General features: G+C 45.7%; 1 protein-coding gene across 6 annotated transcripts in view; it reads left to right on the top strand.

The window, feature by feature from the left end:
- Positions 1-22,881, top strand: part of TRRAP (transformation/transcription domain associated protein) — a 175,689-nt gene extending 152,808 nt beyond the window's left edge. For all 6 annotated transcript variants that reach the window (XM_033166488.1, XM_033166487.1, XM_033166486.1 and 3 more), the window contains 6 exons: positions 1,821-2,046; positions 8,496-8,713; positions 13,520-13,704; positions 17,908-18,111; positions 18,826-19,020; positions 21,573-22,881. In XM_033166488.1, the coding sequence (XP_033022379.1) occupies positions 1,821-2,046; positions 8,496-8,713; positions 13,520-13,704; positions 17,908-18,111; positions 18,826-19,020; positions 21,573-21,857 (1,313 nt within the window). In that variant the 3' untranslated portion in view covers positions 21,858-22,881. The remainder of the gene's footprint in view (positions 1-1,820; positions 2,047-8,495; positions 8,714-13,519; positions 13,705-17,907; positions 18,112-18,825; positions 19,021-21,572) is intronic.
- Positions 22,882-23,879: the final 998 nt, after the last annotated feature.

The raw sequence follows: 23,879 nt of genomic DNA, 5'->3' as shown, positions 1-23,879 counted from the left end.
ACTCCTGCCTTCCACTGCTTCCCGCAGTTTGGTCAAACTCATGTTAGTAGCTTTGAGAACACTGTGCAACCATCTTGTCCTCTGTCGTCCCCTTCTCCTTGTGCCCTCCATCTTTCGCAACATCAGAGTCTTTTCCAGGGAGTCTTCTCTTCTCATGAGGTGGCCAAAATATTGGAGCCTCAGCTTCAAGATCTGTCTTTCCAGTGAGCACTCAGGGCTGATTTCCTTCAGAATTGATAGGTTTGATCTTCTTGCAGTCTATGGGACTCTCAAGAGTCTCCTCCAGCACCAGAATTCAAAAGCATCAAATCTTTGGCGATCAGCCTTCTTTATACAGGTGGTCAATTGGGGAGTTCTATGGCCTGTTAGCCCTTGTCTGGACATACAGACAAACCCCTTTACCCTGGGGTACCCTGATGCTTTGATCCTGGGGAGAGAGGGTAAGTCTCCTCCCCCCGCCACCTGATTAGACTAAAGATGCAACCCAACTGCTTTTCCCGCCAACAAGTTGTGACAGTTGCTTGGAGGTAGGCAAAACCTCCAAACCAGCCCAATTGGTCTGCAGGGAAATTCCTCCCTGACCCTGAATAAGGCGACCAAGCCACTCCACAGCGTGGTCATACACGGTGCACCACCTGCTTAGCTTTAGATGGGGACAAAATTATACAAGGCGGGATGTTGGGGTTTCTGATGCCAACTCTGCTGCTTGGAGGCTGCGCAGCCAGCTTTTATGATTTGGAGATGGACCTGAGTGGAAGCAGGCTTACCGAGGTCTTGTCTCCAAATTCCCGCCCTGCAGTCTGGCCTCTAATTGGCCAGTTTAAATTCAAAAGAGGTAGAGGAGTCCCATCACTCCCTGCGGCTAGCTGGGGTTGATGATGCCAGCCAGCCAACCACACAGGAACTTTCCCCTTGCCCACAGCCGCACTGGGCCACAACTACCACTGCTGTCGAGAACGGTAATTGGTCTTTCCCACTTGCCTTGCTTCCAATAATTTCCTCAGGCACAAATCTTAATCCTTAAGTAGATTTGTATGTGAATTAAGATATAAGATGGTTTCTATGAGAATTAGAACACATACGTGAGTTGATAACATTTTTTGTTATATTTTCGAAGGTGTTGATTCCGACCTGTAGGTGGGTGAACTGCCCGACCAATGCTATGCAGTTAATTGTTTCATAGAATCATAGAATCATAGAGTTGGAAGAGACCACAAGGGCCATCCAGTCCAACCCCCTGCCAAGCAGGAAACACCATCAAAGCCTCCGCTTAAAGACCTCCAAAGAAGGAGACTCCACCACACTCCTTGGCAGCAAATCCCACTGTCGGACAGCTCTTACTGTTTCACTGTTGCACTAGTACAGAGAGATGCTCAGGGGCATTTTTTAAAAAGGTGGTTTTAGACATAGCCCAACAAGAAATAGCACCCACCTAATGGGAAAACAAATGACAGAAACAAGTATGTTTAATGTGTAATTTCTGCCAGTGTAAATTGGAACAGATGAGCCTGAATTGCTTTTGCTAACAGCTCATCTATTTTATACATGGATTTGCTTGGCAATAATGTGTGTTAGGCTAAAAGTGACTACTATAATAATTTCTGTTGTATGCGATAATAATCTTTCCTGCTTTCCTTCATTTTACTATTGTGCAAATCTCCCTTAAAGAAAAAAAAGTAGCAGTTCCCTGGGGTAAGGATCCAAAGCCCAGATAACTTAACTATGCAAGGTGTTAACAACAAGCAGAGTTTTGATTAAATATCTGCATCACATTTCTAACGAGCAATTTTCTGTTGGATTTATTTTGTTTTATCTGCTAGATTTCGACTTCAGCGTGCCAGGCTCCATGAAGCTCCACAATCTTATTTCTAAGCTGAAGAAATGGATCAAAATTCTCGAGGCAAAAACGAAACAGCTTCCCAAGTTCTTCCTCATAGAGGAAAAGTGCCGGTTCCTGAGCAACTTCTCAGCCCAAACAGCCGAAGTGGAAATTCCTGGAGAGTTCCTTATGCCAAAGCCGACGCATTATTACATCAAGATTGCACGGTAAAGCAGGGGTTGAAAGCTAAGGCTGGGAAGTGTACTAGTTATACGTACCAGAACTTTTTGGGTTAGTTCCAGGCTAAGGTAGCTGAACGTAGGTCACTAGCAGGACTAGTTAGTCATAAATTAGCTTCAGTGGTTTCCTGGGAACCTAAGTTCAACTAACTTTGTCTGGATCCAACCCATAATTAACCTCTCCATTTTCCTGGGCTTGTCTGTTCTCCAGACACAATCATCTGGGGCCTGAAACAGTTTCTGCCACCATATTTGGTCAGGTTTACAGACGAATTCATGGAAGACAAGCAGGAGAGCCACGCCACACATCTAAAGCACATGACTTCCCCCAGAGGAATCCTGGGAATTGTAGTTTCATTCTCACAGATCTACAGTTCCCAACACCTTTAATGAACCACAGCAATGTGTGCTGCACAGGAATTTAAAGTGACACAGGCTGTACTCAAAGGCTTGTGATCTAAAGATAGATTACAGAAGAATGTAAAAGGATAGCACCACGCATCATCTCTCCTGTTCCCCAGGCTCCTAAGGGTGTGCTAAGATTGTTTTACCCTAGTTTTTAGCTGATATTTTTACCAAGAAGTTTTAACTGCAGCCTTAAGTGTCGGTTTTGTTTAGATCTGTTGTTGGTTTTTTTGTTGCATTTTCCCTATCCTGTTCTGAGAGATTTTAGGTTGATTTTAGGTACAAATCCCATAAATAAATAGAAAACGCAGTTAAACAAATAGCTACAGTTAACAAAAAATACGATTTTGCCTTATTCTCCATGAGAAGTGTAATATTTCAGTTTTGCAGCATTCCTGTTTCCTGACAATTTCTTTCCCTTAGGAGGTAAAATTGCAGACTAACCTTCTTTCTTCTATGCATTGATTAAAATTTGGTGGATGCACCAAGGGTTGAACAAAATTGGCCTTCCCTGTCTTGAGCCATTAGTTTCCTACCTTTTTTTCCCATTTCAAGGCCTGATTATCTACTTTGGTGTCTTGCCAGGGATTAGTCAGATGTTCCCAAGGGCTCCCAACAGCAGTGTGCATCTGCACGCTTGATTCTTTCCAAGGCGAGAGAATCTAAGCCTGCCAACAGGAAGGCATTCTGTCCTTTATAGAGTCCTGACTAACGAGCAACTACTTTCTGGTGTGTGGGAGTCGATGTGTTGTTTTTAAAATCCCTCCTACACAGTCATGAAAGCTGAACTCTGCCATTTCCTGCAGGGGCGAAGACAGAGACCGCAGAGAGAGCACCTTTATGGAACCCAGCATTTTTATGGACCAAGGGTTCAGAGCCGTTGATTTTAAGTGGCTGGTACCCAGCTCTCAAACCCTGTGCTAGACATATCTCTTTGTCATTCTAGAATAGCATTTGTGAGATCCGGGTGCAATCCTGTGGTTTGCCGGGAAAGGGCCATAGCTCAGTGGTAGAGCATCTGCCTTGCAAGCTAAAGGTCCTAGCTTTCATAGAATCATAGAATCATAGAGTTGGAAGAGACCACAAGGGCCATCCAGTCCAACCCCCTGCCAAACTTTGATCCCTGGAATCTCCAGGTAGGGTTGAGAAAGGCTCCTGCTCATAATCCTGACAGCCACTGCCAGTCAGTGTAGGCCAGGGGTCCCCAAACTAAGGCCCATGGGCCGGATGCGGCCCAATTGCCTTCTAAATGCGGCCCACGGACAGTCCAGGAATCAGCGTGTTTTTACATGAGTAGAATGTGTGCTTTTATTTAAAATGCATCTCTGGGTTATTTGTGGGGCATAGGAATTCGTTCATTCCCCCCCCCAAATATAGTCCGTCCCCCCACAAGGTCTGAGGCCCCCTGCTGAAAAAGTTTGCTGACCCCTGGTGTAGGCGATACTGAGCTAGATTGACCAATGGTCTGACTTCCTAGATTGAGCAATAGGCAGCTTCCTGTATTCCTATGTTGGGAGTCACAACGGCGATCTAAAGGGCCCTTTGCACAAATTGAAGCCACTTTATTTCCACTTTATTGTATGCTACCTTTTCATGATGCAATCAAACTTAAAGGCGGCTTACAAATAAAAACAGAAATCACAGCAAAAGAATCCCAACAGTAAAACAAAATAGCAGTGAAAGTAGCATTAGCGGCAGTATCAATAATAATTTTGCGTTTTTTTCCTGGGTTTTCTTCCCTGCCAAATACACGTAAGATTGATCTTTCTGCCATTCCTTAAAATTTCGAATATCATTAACTATAGGTTTTGTCTGAAATAGAAATAGCATCTTTGGAAGTATATTCTTTATTATAGCAGAAATTTTGCCCAACAGTGACAATTGCATTCTGCTCCAAATTTACAGATCTTTTTTGATTTCTTTCCAAACCTTTACATAGTTAGCATTAAAGACATTATGATTATTTGCCGTTAACCAAATCTCCAGGTATTTCACTTTCTTTTCACTCTTTATACCACTGAGTCTTTCTAGGTTCTTTCATGAGTTGACCATCCATATTTTTGACTAACATTGTTGTTTTTTGAATAGCAAGGCAATCTCTAACCTTGGACCCAGTCTTATCTCTCTTGGCTCTTGAAAGAGATTTAAATCCCATCCTTGTTCCCAAGGAGCTGTTAGCTCTGCTGCTTGCAGCAGCCAGACTCAAAATTACCTTACGTTGGACATCTGCATCAATTCCCTCTAGGCCGGGCGGATTGTTTGGGAGAGTATGGGACACAGCCTTGGAGGGTTTTTAAAACAAGACCATTTTGATGTGAGATGGTTACCATTCATATGCTTTATAAATAAAAAAATAGTGCACTGCATAGGCCCACAACAATACACATCTCTACATAGCAAGGCTACCTTACCAGTATGTGGCTCTTACTTCCAAACTGTACCGTTGCAGAATCTTATTTTATTATGATGTCTGCAAAAGTATGCTGAGATTTCTGTTTATTTTACTCCAGCTGCAGTAATGTGCTCCACACATTTTTTTTGTTTCCTTGTTGTTTTTGAAAATTTTAAAAAGCACTTTTTTAAAAGAAGAAGAAAAACAGCAACAACTAAGTAAAACGTAAATAAATGCTCACCTGAATAAAGCAGTTACAGGGAGGTAGCCGTGTTGGTCTGCCATAGTCAAAACAAAATAAAAAATAAAAAAATTCCTCCCAGCAAACTTAGTTGGTCTCTAAGGTGCCAGTGGAAGGAATTTTTATTATTTTTTATTTTGTTCTGAATAAAGCAGTCTTAAGAGCTTGCTTAAAAGTGATAGAAACGATTTTCCAGCCATAGAGGACGGAAGGGGAGGAGAGGTCTTCAGTTTTTGCCAGTTCCTCCCAGCTGCTGCCCATCACATGACAGTGCACACCATTCGGGAGGGTCCCCCCAGGCTGTTGAGAGCAGCTGGGGTGAGGGAGGGAGCAGGAAGGCTCTCTTTTTCTCAGCAGAACTTTGCCTGCGGTTTTTGAGGTTTAGAGCCTAAGAATTTTATTTTTGGCGTGAGCAAGATCTAAAACAGGCCTACCCATCAGTCCAAATTTACAGGAAGCTGCCTTGAACCAGGTTAGATGACACAGCTGCTTTCACGGTCCCTGACTCCTCGGGCGCTCAGGCAGAGTTCCCTGCTGCCACCTCCTGCTCCCTGGTCCTCTTATCTGGAGATGCCAGGGATTGACCTGGGAAGAAGAAGAAGAGTTTGGATTTGATATCCCGCTTTATCACTACCCAAAGGAGTCTCAAAGCGGCTAACATTCTCCTTTCCCTTCCTCCCCCACAACAAACACTCTGTGAGGTGAGTGGGGCTGAGAGACTTCAGAGAAGTGTGACTAGCCCAAGGTCACCCAGCAGCTGCATGTGGAGGAGCGGAGACGCGAACCCGGTTCGCCAGATTACAAGTCTACCGCTCTTAACCACTACACCACACTGGCTTCCACCGCCCTTCTTCATGCAAAACAGGTGCCCTGCCGCTGAGTTTCAGTCTCTGGGTTGGCTCCACCTCCACCACTGCTCAGTGCTCATACGGAGCAATGGGTTATATCAAGTGCTCAGAGTAGGTCCGTCAAAATTAATGGGTGTGACTAGCGTAGGTTCATTAATTTAGCGCGTCCGTTGTTGCGTGGAATGTAGTTAGATGCAGTCTTAAGTTCTGTGTGCTGCAGGTAGATAAATTGACAGGTTGGAAAAGGTTCAGAGAAGATGATTCAGAGGGTATGGAAGGTGCATCCTTTGAGGAATGGTTCAATGGATCATTCAGGCTTGAAGAAGACAAGGCCAAGTGAGGCCATGCACAGGTACTACCAAACCAGGATAACTCCGAACATGAGACTCTTAATCTTATATCTGAAGGAGCGTCTCCACCCCTATCGTTCAGCCCAGACACAGATTCAGCACGGAGGGCCTTCTGGCTGTTACTTCACTGCGAGAATTGAAGCTACAGGGAACCAGGCAGAGGGCCTTTTCAGTAGTAATAGTAGTAGTAGGAAGAAGAAGAAGAAGAAGAAGAAGAAGAAGAAGAAGAAGAAGAAGAAGAAGAAGAAGAAGAAGAAGAAGAATTTATTATTTCTACCCCGCTCATCTCTCTGGGTTTCCCCAGCCACTCTGGGTGGCTTCCAACAAAAGATTAAAAATACATTAAAACACCAGTCATTAAAAACTTCCCTAAACTGAGCTGCCTTCAGTTGTCTTCTAAATGTCAGATAGTTGTTTATTTCTTTGACATCTGGTGGGAGGGCGTTCCACAGGGCAGGCGCCACTACCGAGAAGGCCCTCTACCTGGGTCCCTGTAACTTCGCTTCTTGCAGTGAGGGAACCGCCAGAAGGCCCTCGGCGCTGGACCTCAGTGTCCGGGAGATAGAACCTTTAGAAGACATCTGAAGGCAGCCCTGTGTAGGAAAGCTTTCAATGTGTAATGTTTTGTTATGTTTTTATATATGTTGGAAGCCACCCAGAATAGCTGGGGCAACCCAGTCACATGGACAGGGTACAAATAACAAAATTATTTTTATTATTAAGCCCCATGTTGGGCAAGGATTCCTTCATTGGAGGTGGTTGGACTAATTGATCCTCATGGTACCTTCCAACTCTACGGTTCTATGATTCTACAGTACCTGTAGGGCTGTCACACAGAGGGCAAAGACTGGTGGTAGAGCAACTGCTTTTATTGTGGAAGGTCCCAGGATAGCATCTCCTGGTTGGGCTGGGAAGAAGAAGAAGAAGAGGAAGAAGAAGAGGAGGAGGAGGAGTTTGGATTTGATATCCCGCTTTATCACTACCCGAAGGAGTCTCAAAGCGGCTAACATTCTCCTTTCCCTTCTTCCCCCACAACAAACACTCTGTGAGGTGAGTGGGGCTGAGAGACTTCAGAGAAGTGTGACTAGCCCAAGGTCACCCAGCAGCTGCATGTGGAGAAGCGGGGACGCCAACCCGGTTCCCCAGATTACGAGACTACCGCTCTTAACCACTACACCACACTGGCTCTCACTGGGAGGGAGACATCTGTCTGTGACCTGGAGAGACACTGCCAGTCAGTGTCGACAGTACTGAGCTAGATGGACCAGTGGTTTAAGGCAGCTTCCTGTGCTCCCCGGGCAGGGCTAGATTTAATGAATAAAACATTAGAGAAACATCTTAACGGTAAGAGCAGTTCAACAGTGGAACCAATTGCCATAGACTCTCCTGCACTGGAGGTTTTGTAAGCAGATGCTGGGCAGCCATCTGTTAGGGTTTCTCTCTCTCTGCATTTTCCTGCATCAAGCATGTGGTTAGATTAGATAGCTTGCAAGACACACACACACACACACACAGCAACTGTGTGATTCTTCTGTTGGCCTTGTTGAATATATGTTGGGCCGCAGGTAATGGGCCGGATTCAGCTTGGGTGGTTGAGAAGTTGTGCAGAATTAGTCTTAAGCCATTTTTTAAAGTGAATGGATTTATTTTCTGCCTTTCAAGACCATTTTGGATACATTCCAATTTAGTTCTTCCATGTGTACTTGAGAGAGATTTTGGGGAAGGGTGTGTGTGTGGCAGCATCAGCAGCAGTGGATGACCTTCTGTAACTGCTCTCAAATCTGAAGCATCCCATTGCATGCTCAGTCTTCTGCCCCTGTCGTGGTTTCAGTGACAGTAATACGGAAATCAGAACCCAATCTACACCAAGCGACTTGCTTTTGTTGTTGCTGTTTATTAAAAAAACCCATTTCTCAGTCAATTTGGAGAAGACAAAAGATGCTGGAAGCTTTTCATACAAAATACCAGTCTTGGCTGAGCCGCGTAATAGCTGCATCATTATAAAAATTCATAATGAGAATGTTAGTTTTACAAAAACTCAGCTGCTAATATGCTTCATTTTGTTAGCTTTAAGTATGGCATTTAAGGGTCTTTTCCCCTCCCCCTTTTTAAAATCTTAGCTTTCATCTTAGAGGAAAGAAATGAAGCTTTAGACTTGCTTTTATCTTTTTCTCTTTCTCTCTTCCCCACCCCCTTGATAGGTTTATGCCCAGAGTGGAGATTGTACAAAAGCATAACACTGCAGCCAGAAGACTCTATATCCGAGGCCATAATGGAAAGATTTACCCATATCTCGTAATGAACGACGCTTGCCTGACAGAGTCACGCAGAGAGGAACGAGTATTACAGCTCCTTCGCCTCCTCAACCCCTGTTTGGAGAAGAGGAAAGAAACCACAAAGAGGCATCTCTTTTTCACAGGTAGGTATGGGTGCAGCGAGCTGTTCCTAGGATTTCAAACGAGGAGCTCTAAAGGATCATACGTCTTCAAGTGTCTTGAATAACTTTTTGTTATGCACAACCTCAAGATGTGTCGAGAAGACAAGTCCTGAGCTCCGAAGGGTCCCCTGGTACGCCAGCTGTCAGTCCTCTGGCTGGAATGATGCAAATAATCCTTTCCCAGACTCTGGTTCACACTGAGGTTTGAATACAAAAAGTAGCAGCGGGGGTTTCTCCTGCTCTTTCTTAAGAGAAGAGAAGACTTCAATATCCCAAGCCCTTTGCACTCATCGGAGGGCTTGCTCAAAGGAGAAGTGGAGTCTTCTTTCACTTGCGCTGCAGTTTGGAGCAGGAAAGAAACAGCAGGAGCCTTTCCTGCTATTTTTCTCCATCCCTCCGTGCAGCTGAGAAGTCTTGCGCTCTCCAAAGCCCTCTGCACCTGTCCACAGACCAGGGTGGGCGTTGCTTGGGAAAACAGGTAAGAGCTGGCTTGTAAGCCAAGCCAACATTTGTTCACCTATTGCAGGACTACAGCTGCTATCATCTCTGACCATTCGCCCATGCTGTCTGAGGCAACCATGCAAAGCCGCAATTGTGTAGCACAGATGGCAGAGCATGAGACACTTAATCTCTAAGTTGTGGGTTCAAGCCCCACTTTGGACAAAGGATTCCTGCATTGCAGGGGGTTGGACTAGATGATCCTAGGAGTCCCAACAGTTCTATGATTCTAAGTAAAAGCAGCATAAGATGTGACTTTACCTGTACTACTACTACTACTACTAATTATTGTAAAAAAAAATGTAAAGGTTCCCTGGACGGTTAAGTCCAGTCAGAGGCGACTATGGGTTTGCGGCGCTCATCCCGCTTCAGGCAGAGGTAGCCGGTGTTTGTCCGTAGACGGCTTTCCGGGTCATGTAGCCAGCATGACTAAACCGCTTCTGGCGCAACAGAACACCGCGAAGGAAACCAGAGCACACAGAAATGCCATTTACCTTCCCACCACAGCGGTACCTGTTTATCAACTTGCACTGGCGTGCTTTTGAACTGCTAGGTTGGCAGGAGCTGGGAAAGAGCAATGGGAGCTCACCCCGTCGTGGGGATCCGAACTGCCGACCTTTCAGTCGGCAAGCCCAAGAGGCTCAGTGGTTTAGACCACAGTGCCACCCGCGTCCCACTAATTGTTGTATCCAACGTTAGTCATACTCGGGAGTCAACCCATTTGACTGAATGGACATGGTGGTGAACATTGGTCCATTAATTTCAGTGGGTTTTCCCTGGGTACGACTTGGTTGAATATAAGAACAGAATGTAGAGCCTTTGGCTGATGACGCATCAGGTATAAAGCGGAGCTAAAGGCATCCTGGCAGAGCATCAGTGAAGCAGGAATAACCTTGTCGCTGAAGGTCGCTTCCTCTCTGCTTGCCAGGCCTTTCCTCTCGAGTTGCTGCCTTTCTCCCGAGCCTCCTATAGTTTTGAGCCAGGGTTGGGCTTTCTTCTTTCGGAACGAAAGATTGTGCTTCACGGCTTAATCGGATAAAGCGAGCGTGTCAGCAGTAGGTGGATTTTTATCTGAGCAGAAATTATCCTTGTCTCTGACATAAAAGTGAGCAGAGTAGCCCACAACTCTCCAGATTTGCAGCTGGCGTGGTGTAGCAATGGGAGGGAGGCTTGAAATCCTGTTCGGGGTAATACAGCTCTTCATTCAGAAATGCCTTTGTGGGGCCCGGCGTCTAGTACAAACAAATGGTTCTTTCTTGTGAGTTCTCTTTCATAGCAGAGCTCTTGAGTGTGCCGAGAGTGGACGACGAGTGCCACTTGACACACTTCAGGCAGTGGGAGAACTGGTATCTACATACTATGCCAGTCCCGATTCTGCTTCCATGTAGAAGGCTTCTTCTTCTTGCAAACCCTTTTCTCCTTGTGCTTGTTGCTCATGAGGCACCATAAGTGAACAGGGTATTTGTATAATTATTAATTACATACATACATACCCCCCAATCTGGCTGGGTTTCAGTCCTGTGGTGGAGCCCAAGCTCAGGTTTATTATTATTATTATTATTATTATTATTATTATTATTATTATTGATTTATATACCCCTAGGGCGGAGTACAACATAAAAAACCTATTTTATGGAGCATAATAATAGAAGAATAGTCATAAAATAATCATAATAACAGTCGTCCCGTCCCCCACACATTTAACAGGTCATAGATTATTTAAGGGCCAAAGGCCTGGGTAAAGAGGAATGTTTTTGCCTGGCACCTAAAGACATGTAATGATGGCACCAGGCAAGCCTCTCTGGGGAGAGCATTCCACAGTCAGGGAGCCACCACAGAAAAGGCTCGTTCTCATGCCGCCGCCCTCCAATCCTCTTGGGAAGGGAGGACATAGAGGAGGGTATTGGATGACAGGCGCAGGGTCTGAGGCAGTTCGTATGGGGAGAGGCAGTCCTTAAGATATTGAGGTCCTGACCCGTGTAAGGTTGTAACGTCCCCCTTTGTAGAATGGTTTGCAGCAAAGACAAGTTCTAACACGGATTCCTGTGCCTAGGTAGGGCCTGGTGTGCATCTTAATGTATGACTGGGAAAGACTCGTGTCTGAAACCCTTGAGATAGCCACTGCTAGGCTGCAAAGACAATAGTCGGCTAGATGGATGGATGATTTGACTCTGCATAAGGCAGCTTCCAATAGTCCAACAATGGGTGGGGAACCTTTATGGCCAGATCCTATAACTGGTGGGGAATCCAGCAGGCCAGATATTTATTGTTACCCACTGCCTTTAGCCAATTTTGACAACCCACCTATCAATCCACTGCTGTTATCTGCTGGTGCAAGGCTGGCAAAGCTTCTGTCTCCAGGGATCAGTTCCATAGCCAAGCTCCCTGGGGAAATCTCAGTCACATAACCAGTACAGCAGGCTCGATTGGCCGTGCCTTTAAAACTGCTTTCTGCAGGATTGGCTTCATGTTCAAGTTCCCCACAGGGAACCCGGTTGTGCAGTTGATCCAGCCACATCTCTACTTGGCCCACACCTGACACCATGTATGACATTGGGTGTGGGGCAGCTGCAAGTGGTTTGGGGAAAACAGCTTGTGGGCTAAATTGAGACCTTTGCTGGGCCAGATTTGACCTGTGAGTGAGAGGTTCCTAACCCCTGTCCTATGGGAAGATTGAGGAACACGTGAGCCAACTCCTACTAGCCCTAGCCAGGAATTTTACCATGACAGCATCTAGGGGACCATTTGAACACCTGGGTTTTTGACCTTGGCAAAGACAACAAAGGACAAACAAGGATAACAGGGGAGTAATGTGAGCAAATGCAGTTATTATATGCAGTTAAGCTTGGGTTTCAGCTAGCCAAAAGGGTTACACAAAGGTTTCACAGGGAAAGTTTAACTTTTGGGTTAATCTCTTACTCAATTAAATGGTTGATTGGTTGATTATTAAATCTGCAGACGTTTGCATATGAGGAAAAAAAATCCCAAAAGTTATTTTTAAAAGGTGTCCCTCCCTCCAAACCTGTAACTCCAGATGATGTTCAACTACATCACCCGTCATCTATGGCCATTGTGAACATTGACTGAGACTGATAAGAGTTGGAGTCCAACAACAACTGGAGGGACAGAGGCTTCCCCACCCTTGTGCAAAGCAGCGCATGCATGTGTTGCAGCTTTTGTCCTCCTAGGAGAGGCATCCCCCCTTTTTTTCTCACACACAGAAGAGTCTTTTTGTATTAAATCATTTTAAATGCTTTAAACTGCTGACTGATTTTAATGAGGGGAGCTTTTATAGGTCTGTTGAAATGTTTCCAGTCAATTTAATCGAACCGATTAATCAACTTAATATTGCGGCCAAAGTTTTGAAGAGGGACGGTGTTAGTTTCTGCAGCTCAGGAAGGCTTGGAGCTCTGAGGGAGCTTTCGCTGCAGCTGTAAAGCCTTGGGAAGCTTATATAGAAAGTGGAGGCTCCATCCCTTTCAGGCTCTCAATCAAGTCCCAAACCATGTAGGTGCTTGATCTGCTTTACTCTCCTGCAAAGTAGCCTCATGTCTAGCTAGCCAGGCGCTTCGACAGGAGGTCTTACTGGCCATTTTCTCTTCTGCTGCAGCTCGGGGGGGTGATGGGCATGTGAGTGAGAGAGAGATCTGGCCAGGATCCCAGCCAATTGGTGTGGGGATGCCTGGATTCATTGCCACCTCTGCCAGTGTAGGTCTCTCTCAAGGGAGGGGTCCTGCTCCCCCCACTTATCCTCCAAAGACACACAAGAATCATAAGAGTTTTAGAGCTGGAAGGGACCCTGAGGATTGGGACCCCCCCACACACACAATGCAGGAATATGCAGCTGTCCCATATGGGGACCAAACATGCAACTTTGGCGTTAGCACCAAGCTGAATGGGCGGTGTCTTCTAAGAACATAAGAAAAGCCCTGCTGGATCAAGCTATTGGCTGGCCCAGTCCAGCATCCTCTTCTCACAGTGGCCATCCAGGTGCCTCTGGGAGGCTTACAACCGAGTACCTGAGTGCAGCAGCATGCTCCCGAGGAACAAGCAAGCCTTTGAGAAGCTTAAGGATGGTAGGAAAAGCAAAGAGGTTATGGATTTGCATGTCTCGGGAGAGAAGAGCAGAAATGGAGGCTGGGGAGGCCTCAGGAGAGCTTTGAAAGGAAGGACAAGGCCTGATGGTTACGGCTGTCCTAGAGAAAGGAGGAAAAATAATGTGTTGGGCTTGTTCGCTGTGATCCTTCAGGACATTAAGTTTACATTTCCCCCCTTTCTCCCTGTCTCCAGTCCCCCGAGTCGTGGCAGTCTCTCCACAGATGCGCCTGGTCGAAGACAATCCTTCATCTCTCTCTCTCGTGGAGATCTACAAGCAGCGCTGCGCCAAGAAGGGGATTGAGCACGACAGCCCGATTTCTCGCTACTATGACAGACTGGCAACCGTCCAAGCGCGAGGGACCCAGGCCAGCCACCAGGTATTGTAATCTGTGACGAATGCGTTAAGACGCTCTCTGCGCCAGACCTGCTCTTCGCATCCCTTTGCTTCCCTTGCCTCGTATTTGATGCATCCATCTCGTCTTCTCTCTCTCTCTCTCTCCCACCCCCTTCTTTTTATTGGCAAAACAATCTTTCAAAGTAGATCTGCCAGAGGACTGAGCGGGCACCTGCATCGCATTAATATTGTGGCAAAGCTCCGAAAACATAAACCCTCAAAAGAGCCTCGTTACCTCTCCACCTTGTATGATTAATAGAGCGTAATTATGACCGGAAAAAGACAAGATATACAACAAATAAGTTTTGTTGGGCAGCTTTGGGTTGTTGGGTGTTTGGGGTGGGTTGTTTTGCTTGTCAGAGCCATGAGTCCCACAAGAGGCAGTGATGACCATCAACTTGGATGGGCTTAAAAGAAGATTAAACATATTTCTGGAAAGATAAGGCTGTCCATGGCTACTAACCATGATGACCGTTTTCCATCCACATGGTCAATGGCATTGTGCTTCCTTATACCAGCTGCTAAAAACCATAGGAGGGGGCGAGTGTGGTTGTGCTCAGGTCCTGCTTGCAGGCTTTCTATGGCCATCTGGCTGACCAATGTGAAAACAGGATGCTGGACTGGATGGGCCATTGGCTTGATCCAGCGTGTTTGAACCAAGGGTACCCGTGGTACTGCAGATGCTGTTAGACTACAGCTCCCATCACTTCTCACTATTGGTCATCCTGACTAGGGGTGATGGGAGCCGGAGTCTTAACAGCATTCAGAGGACCACAGGTTCCCCATCCCTAATCCAAACAGTACTTAAGGAGAAACTTGCTTCATTGAGAAGTTCTTCCATGAACTCACCGTGTCACCTTGGGCCACTGTTCCTCCACTTTGGTTCTGCAATGGAGAGGAATCATAGCTCACTTATAGAGCATATGTGTTGCCCACAGTAGGTCCCAGATTCAATCCTTTATATCTCCCTTTTTTTTAAAAAAAGGGTCAGGTAGCAGATGATAGGGAAGCCCCTTTATATGAGACCCTGGGTCACCCCTGCCAATCATTGTAGACAGTCCTGGACCAGCTTCCTGATAATGTGACTTAACAATACAAAGCTGTTAAGGATGACTATAGTAATCATAGAAGCATAGAGTTGGAAGAGACCACAAGGGCCATCCAGTCCAACCCCCTGCCAAGCAGGAAACACCATCAAAGCATTCCTGACAGATGGCTGTCAAGCCTCCGCTTAAAGACCTCCAAAGAAGGAGACTCCACCACACTCCTTGGCAGCAAATCCTACTGTCGAACAGCTCTTACTGTCAGGAAGTTCTTCTTAATGTTGCTCCAGACACCCAGAAAGCCCTGCCCAAATGTTCTCACTGTTTTGTGTTTCAGTCCATAGACTGGTCTCTCCACCATTCTCTCTTTTCAAAAACGAAAACAAAAAAAATGAAGCTTTTTTTTCCGTTTGGCGTTAAAAAAACCTGTCCAATATCTGCCATTTTATTTTCCTAGGCCAACTAAGACACAGTTTGAATCCCCCTGAAGTGGTATAATTAAGGCTTAGTATTCCATTATCACCCTTGCCCATTTATAATAATAAATAGTTATTTTAAAAGTCTTAACACATATAATTAAGCATAGTGCTGTCCTCTTTCTTCCCATTGAAATTGATGCAGTTCCAGGTGTGTTGTGTCTTGAAAGTTGTGTCTGTAATAAACAACCTTTCATTCCTTGCACAGCATAAAATAAAATTAAGTGACATGGAACATCTGTCTTTCTCTCCCGTTTTCTTTTTTGAGGCTCTTCCCTTCTGGTTGTGGAAATTTAGTCTCTCTCGCTCTCTCTGAGTAATTTAATTTAAGCAAGTGTGATTATCATTCTTTTCTAGTGCAGTGGAGCAGGTCCCCACTTTATTTTCTCCTTCTAATTAATTAGGCCAGTCCACGCTGTAAGTAATTAAATATGGAGGTAGTTCACAGATGTTTACATGGGAGGCACAACTTGGCTGCGGAAAGTGTGGTAACATTAATACTCAGATGCTTGAAGCGGATCTTGATTGCAGCCAGAGCATACCAGGCCCTGTGCAGACTGCGGAAAGATAGTATTGCCTCTCAGTGGTTGAACGTGCATAACGACATCTGTGCCATGCAAGAAGGCGTAAGATGTTCAGAGGCTGCTTGTGGAAACCACAGCTCAAAGCCCATACTTCAGTGGCTGGGCCTGCGGTTCAGGTTTGGGGAACCTCTGGCCCTTCAGCTGTTGCTCAGCTCCCATCAGCCCCACCCAACATGGCTACCGGTGAGGGATTGTGGAAGTTGCAGCCTGGCAACCTCTGGAAGATCACAGGTTCCTTGCCACTGCTTTAGTTACAAAGCTGGATGTAGCCATGTTAGATGGATAAAAGTTTGGTTTGAAGTGGTTATGTTTGCACCAGTCTCTTATCATGCTACCCGCTTCTGCTTGTTTGTTTGTTCTTAAATCTTGCCTACCGTATTTTTCGCTCCATAAGACGCCCTTCCGCCTAAAAAGTAAGGGGAAATATCTGTGTGTCTTATGGAGCGAATGGTGGTCCCTGGAGCTGAATTTCCCAGGGGCCAAAAGAGGATCATGCTTTTTTATTTTACAAAGCGAAAAGGGGGTGTTGAAAGGACCCCGCTCAGCAGCTGATCAGCAAGAGATCGGGAGAGAGATAAGAGTCCCAGGCTCCCTTTCAGCCCCACCCTCCTTTGTTGAATGTGCTGCAGAGGGAGGTTGTTTGTTTCCCCAGCAACATGTGACTGGCTGATTAGATTATCTGTCTGGAAACTGTAGAAAAGGCTCCCTTTCCTTTAGAAGCTGCAGAAATGTGAGTTGAACCCCATAAAAACTGGGCTTTTCCTCTTTGCTTTTCCCCCTTTGGAAAAAAGCTGCAAAACTTTTAGCTGATCCTCAAAAAAAAAACAAAAAAAAAACCAGGGCTTTTCCCTTTGCAAAAAAAGCTGCAAAACTTTTAGCTGATCCTAAAAAAAACAGGACTTTTAGAGGAGGAGAACCAGAAAAAATATTTTTTGTCTTGTTTCCTCCTCTAAAAACGAGGTGCGCCCTATGGAGCGAAAAATACGGTGCATTGCATGATATAATTCAATCACATGGGTGAGCTATACAGCCCAATTTGAATAAAATGAACAGTAATACAGTATCATTCAGTGCCTATTACACCTTCCTTCTGCTGGGATAAAGGCCTCATGGGTGTGCAGCCCAGTCTGATAGCATGGGTGGTATTTCCTTTCATCTAGGAACAAGCTAGACCTCCTTGGTTCAGCAAGGTTTCTTCATATTGTTCCCCTGGACAGTGTCCCAGACTCGACAGTTTTAACTGTTGGCTTATTGAGCTCCTACAGTACACACTCCCTCTCCCGAAACCCCGTGGCATCTATTGCCACTAATTCAGTATTGCCCAAATGCAGTATTCTGGGTTACCGTTTTATCTTTTCATTTCTATAACAGAAGACCTGCAATATATTTTACCTCCCAAGGACTGTGCATTCTAAAATACATTTCAGTCAGGCTTGCCCCTTCACCACGGGCAGTAAGAATGAGCAGGTTGGCAAGGGAGGGACTCCTTTGATTTCCACGCTGGAAGAAAATCCAGAGGAAGGAAGGGCAGAAGCACAGAGGACTGATAGAGAAGGGATCCTTCCTGCACTTGCTGGAAGACAGGTTTTTGGCATTTTTTAGCAGTTTTGTTTCCACGACAGACGAGGCAGCCAGCTTAGAAATGCAGGCTGCTGCTCTCAAACCAGGCTAGTTAAAAAGAAAAAGAAACCAGTACAGACTATAACTTTTGTGGGCTTATTTAAAAGCCCGATTTTTAAAAAAAGAAAATAATGTGCTAAAATATTCATAAGAATTATCATTTTGCTTTCAGCTTTCATTAAATGAAGGTGTTGCTTTAAAAAAAAAAACCCACCCCAAAATGGTTAAAGGGAGCTGCTTCTTGAAGTAGCTTCGCTTGCAAGTGTAACATGACACAACTCTGAGGATTTAAATTAACCTGGAATAAATAAATACATAATGTGTTTCTGTTGTCAACCGATGTAAATCTGTCCATCCCGATAGCTGCAGTCTTAAGTGCTTAATTATAGTTGCAAAAGGCCCCTTTGAAGTTGTTTGAAACCTTATAGAAATACATGGCTTTCCTCTCCCTCCTGCGTTTTAGGTTCTCCGTGATATTCTGAAAGAGGTGCAGGGCAACATGGTTCCGCGGAGCATGCTGAAAGAGTGGGCTTTGCACACCTTCCCAAACGCCACCGATTACTGGACCTTCCGGAAGATGTTCACCATCCAGCTGGCACTGATCGGGTTTGCAGAATTTGTCTTCCATTTGAACAGACTTAACCCTGAGATGCTGCAGATTGCTCAGGTATGCGCTGGGGACTAGTCTGCAGGTTGCACTATCATCACGTGATGCCCTTCAGCATCCGGGGGAAACTTGCAGAATAAATATGACAACACAAATAGAAGTTTGCTTATAACATTTGTGTCTTTTCATTCGTATGGGTTACTAAGGCACCTCACAATTGTTGTTTTGCTTGTTTGTTTCGTTTAGATTTATATCCCACTTTATATTTATGGCCTTATCTGCACTGTGCATTTAAAGCAGTATCATACCACTTTAAGCAACCATGGCTTCCCCCAGAGAATCCTGGGAAGTGTAGTTTGTTAAAGCTGCTGAGAGTTGTTAGGAGACCCCTATTCCCCTCTATGTAATACATTATAGGAACAATATTTTTCCCTGCCCCTGATCCTCTACTAGCCCTTTATTCAAGATGGATATTTTATTGAGGATCTTTTTGTCTGTCATATTTATACCCCTGCTAATAAGGAATAGTGTACATGTCTGCAATTCTTGTTAACCATTGTCTGTGCTCATATTGCCTGAGCAGGAGTCTGTTAACGTAAACATGCCTTTGGAAAAGCTTTTTTTTTTTTTTTAAATTCTTTCCCCCATTTACAACTTGAATGCAAGGGAAGCCTTTCCGATTTGCATGGATACAATCAGTTTTGGATAGCTTTTTGTTTTTCTTCTGTTTTCCATGCTTATGGGTTATCTGTGTGTCTTTAAAAAAATCTCTAGGATACTGGCAAACTGAATGTGGCATACTTCCGTTTTGATATCAATGATGCTACCGGGGATCTTGATGCCAACCGCCCCGTCCCATTCCGACTCACACCAAACATTTCTGAGTTCCTCACTACTATTGGCGTTTCTGGTCCACTCACTGCATCTATGATTGCAGTTGCTCGCTGTTTCGCACAACCAAACTTTAAGGTATGTACAGGTGTGGGTGGGAGTTTGTGTGTTTAATACCAAAAAAATTGAATTAGACTCCTTAGCTTTCATCCTCTGTGAAAGCCGTCCAATCTTCCTACCTGACTCTTCTTCTTTGCTTTCTCTCTCCCCTGCCTCTTCGCAGGGGTGGAGGAAGGGGGGTGCAGGCCGCCCCGGGTGTCACCACTGGGTTGTGACAAAATGCTGGGCGTCACTCACTGTGAGGCCTGCAGCACACCTGAGCCACACATCTCTCCTGGGAGAGACATGGTGGCTTGGGCACACGCAGGGCCTGCACCGCTTAAATGGTCTGCCCGCTGCCCCCCCCCCCAAGCTGTTGGGCAGCTGAGTGGGAGGAGGCAGGCAGACTCCGGAGGCCCCACAGAGCACCCCACCCCTATGGGCGCCTCGCTCCACTTGCCCAAGTGGCTTCCTCCGCCACTGCCTCTTCAGCATAGGTAAAGGGATCTCTGACCATTAGGTCCAATCGCGGATGACTCTGGGGTTGTGGCGCTTATCTCGCTTTATTGGCCAAGGGAGCCGTCGTACAGCTTCCGGGTCATGTGGCCAGTATGACTAAACCGCTTCTGGTGAACCAGAGCAGCGCACAGAAACGGCGTTTACCTTCCCGCCGGAGTGGTACCTATTTATCTACTTGCACTTTGAAGTGCTTTCAAACTGCTAGGTGGGCAGGAGCTGGGACCGAGCAATGGGAGCTCACCCCATCGCGGGGATTTGAACCGCCGACCTTCTGATCGGCAAGCCCTAGGCTCTGTGGTTTAACCCACAGTGCCAACCACGTCCCACCCTTGGGCATAGAAACCATAAATAAACCTATCAAGGGGGGGGGATGTATGAGGGATGGGGAGAACTTACTGGTGGGGAAAGATTTTATCACCCACTGCCACTGCTCTTCTGATAATGCTCTCCCATAGGCAGGTTTCCTTTTCACTGAGAAAAAAAAGTATTCTCTAGTTTAACACGCTGGTCTCTCCTCCTTCGGGCAGAAATCTCATATAAGCATAATATGAGCTTTTTATAAATAAATAATAGCCCCAGCTTTACAGTCCTCTATGGAATTGGCCCCGCTTCCGCGGCAGTACATTATAGCGTAAATGCCTGCGCTCCTAGTAACTAACTGTTCCCCCCCCACTTTTTATAGAGTAGCTACTTACGATCGGTTTGAAAATGTAACGTGCAGATATATGAGCTTGATCCTACAATGTCCCTTAGAATTCGGCTATCCTGCATCCCACAGACGGTGTGGCGTGTCCGTCCCCCCCCCCCCCACCTGCCCTTTCTGAATCACCACAGTAGATTGTACACTGAGCTGAAGCACACCTGAAAAGAGTTTCTCTGGTTTGACCCTATTCCGGGGGTTGGGGGGGATTTTCCAGACAATTAGAGAATGAATTAACTTTCCCACGTCTCACAGCAGATCCGTAAAAAGTCTAGCTGATGCCTGTGCAGTCCTGTTTCTTGGGCAGAACGCTGCAAAGCAGACAGTAATTCTTCTGCTCTCAGCTTGGCCTGTTGGGTTGAAATTAACGTGCCTCAGCAGTTGCCATAGCATTCCAGCAACAATGCTGGTGTCTGCAAGCCTGAGAACGGTGGCGCGGGTTGCAAATCAGCAGCATCGTTTAGGTCCGTCCCCCCCCCCCCGGAATAATGTCGCAAATAGGAATCTGTCTTGGCAGCTTGTTAAGTGGGAAAGGAACCTCATGATATATAGTGGGCTTATTTCCTTTGTAAATTCTGACGCTTCATCAAGGACGAAGCATCTCCTCGCAGCTGGGTGGCAAATTTGCAGTTGCCATGTTACACCAAACACGGCATGTGACACACAAAGAACGCAGGTGGTGTGCCTGTGTGATTTTCTTGATTAGGCATCTAAAGACTCAACCTGCAGTTGTGCTAAATCCTCTCTTAACATCTCAAATGCAAGGGGTCAGGGGGCAAACAGCCAAAAACAAAAGTGGGGAGGATCAAAATTATAGAAGCATTGGGTTTTTCTGAAGTTGAAGGCTCGGGTTTTTCAAATTGATCGGAGCATTTATATCCTGCCTCTTCTGTTCAGGGCTCGCTTACAAAACACAGAAATTGCAGTTTTGCGGAAAGAGTACGAAACAACTACAAAAGAGACAAGGGACAGAAGTGGGGGGGGGGGTTAGGTAAAAATATTGTCTGCCTGATAAATAAAATAAAAGCCGCCTGAGTTGAAAAGGGCTTCAATAAACAGGAGTGAAATACAATGGGGGAGAAAGATAGCCATGCGTCATGGGGCAAAGGAGTTCCATAAGGTGGGCACAGCCAAAAGTAAACTGTCACAAATGGTTCTAGAAGGAAACATCAAATGCATAGTCTTTAATAACACTGCTCACTCTAGGCTGCAGTTGTCTGAACATGCCACCATAAAGAGTTTTGTTCTTCTTGCTAAGGTTTATTGCAGGAACGCCAAAGTGCCACAGTGCCTTTTCCTTGCGGCTCGGCTGAGTCCCTTGACAGTCCCTCCTAGTTAAACATAATTATTTTCCCTTCCCCGCTCCCCGTAGGTTGATGGGATCCTGAAGACTGTGCTGCGGGACGAAATAATTGCTTGGCACAAGAAGACCCAAGAGGATACTTCCTCCCCGCTCTCGGCAGCAGGGCAGCCGGAGAACATGGACAGCCAGCAGCTGGTTTCGCTGGTTCAGAAAGCCGTGACCGCCATCATGACGCGTCTGCACAACCTGGCTCAGTTCGAAGGCGGGGAGAGCAAAGTCAACACCCTGGTTGCTGCGGCAAACAGCCTGGACAACCTCTGCCGCATGGATCCCGCCTGGCACCCCTGGCTCTGACTCGGCATCGTGGAGTTCTTGTGGCCTGCAGTTGCGCTGCCGAGAAGGGTGGGGAAATGCGAACACTTCTTTGTGAACCATGCCTTGCCTTGCCGCTGCATCTCCACCCGTCCTGACCCCGCCTTTTCATCAGTCTTCGGTGTGATCATGTTTACAGAAGTACTGCCGCCTCTTCGCTCCTCGAAGTCACTTTTGCATGCTTATTGTCCAAGGATCGCTCCTTTGAAGTGGCTCGGGGAGAGGAGACTCGGAACAGCGCAGTGAGAACCATCTCTTGCTCCGTGCTGCCGCGAGGATGTGCTTGTGGCTTGGAAGCTGCAGGCCTGCTCGTTCAAACTTTTTTGTTTTATTTCAAGAACGCTTTTAAGGAATTCGTATCCCCACGTTGTGGGTCTTCCTGCGTGACGTTCCTGTTTTTCATTTTATAAAAAAGTGTTTTCTTCGTTGTTTACCTTCCGATTGGTGCAAATACTGCTGGAATGAATGCCATTTTAATCCAGTCAGAAATATGTGTGCATCGCAGTGGGTTTGTACAGTGGTTTTGTAACAAAATGTATAGAGAAGGGGAGGGGAATTGCTCTTTTGGGGTCACTACGGAGTGAGAAATGATGAAATTGTGCTAGTTTTCTCCCTTACTGTTGCAGTGCATTGTACAGATGGACCCATTTCTGAAACCTAGTTTAGAGGCTCACTTCTGTGTAGGAGGAGCACTGTACAAGTGAATTCGTCATCCATTAAGTTGCATATTTTGATGGAACCAGTGCAACACAAGTCAGAAAGTATATGATAAGCTGGTTATTTCCTGAGCTTTGCCATCTTTAAGTGTGTATCATTAAGTAGCTTCTCGAGAAAATGTTTTTAGTTTTTACCTTTGTAATTTAAAAGAAAGGGGGAGGGAGAGAAAATGGCTTTTATTTGGGTCCATGTTAGCATTTTTTATAAAACTTGCAGTGTTGAAAATGTTACAGTTCAAATTTGTACAGAGCGAACTTTTTCAAAATAAATATTTTCTAAAATGCTTTAACGGTGCTCGTTTTCCTGAAGTGGGCTCAGTGGCAGTGAGTTAAAATAAGCAGTGGCAACACGAGGTTTCCAAAGTAGAATAATAGAATCATAGAGTTGGAAGAGACCACAAGGGCCATCCAGTCCAACCCCCTGCCAAGCAGGAAACACCATGAAAGCATTCCTAACAGATGGCTGTCAAGCCTCCGCTTAAAGACCTCCAAAGAAGGAGACTCCACCACACTCCTTGGCAGCAAATCCCACTGTCAAACATCTCTTACTGTCAGGAAGTTCTTCCTAATGTTTAGGTGGAATCTTCTTTCTTGTAGTTTGAATGCATTGCCCCGTGTCCGCTTCTCTGGAGCAGCAGAAAACAACCTTTCTCCCTCCTCTATATGACATCCTTTTATATATTTGAACATGGCTATCATATCACCCCTTAACCTTCTCTTCTCCAGGCTAAACATACCCAGCTCCCTAAGCCGTTCCTCATAAGGCATCGTTTCCATTTTGGTTGCCCTCCTCTAAGTAGAGGAGGGATGATGGCATTAAAAAAACTGTTCCCAATCCAAATAAACAGTGTGCAGATAATAATGTCACTTCTTGGTAATGCAGATACTAAATCAGCCCAAGAACGAGACCCATACATAACAAGAGCCTTGTGCAGTAATGAATTTGCTAGCCATTTGTGCCATTTTAAACAGGGCCTAGGACACCCAGCGGCTACTTGAATAATTAGTCCAGAGAGGTTGGCAGCAATCCTTCCTGTGGCTACATTTTTTAGTATGGCATTAGGTGAGTTCTTGTTTCTCGTTGACTGGAGAACAGCTCTCGGTTCATAATGGCGTGTTCCAAGAACCTGCATCCTGCTCCTAAAAAATTTAAAACTCCTGGCTTGGTACAAGCTTATGAGGAAGTATGTTTGGTTTGGGACCAGCAGCAGTATCTCTGCTGAGAAGGCTCTTTTGTTTGGTGTGTTGTTGCAGCAGTAGCAGCTCAAGACAGCTTTTCCTTCCATGT

The sequence above is a fragment of the Lacerta agilis genome, chromosome 13, assembly GCF_009819535.1.
Source record: "Lacerta agilis isolate rLacAgi1 chromosome 13, rLacAgi1.pri, whole genome shotgun sequence".
In the NCBI taxonomy this organism is placed as follows: domain Eukaryota; kingdom Metazoa; phylum Chordata; class Lepidosauria; order Squamata; family Lacertidae; genus Lacerta; species Lacerta agilis.
Note: the sequence above shows the minus strand (reverse complement) of the source record. Positions and strands in the feature narration are given on the sequence as shown.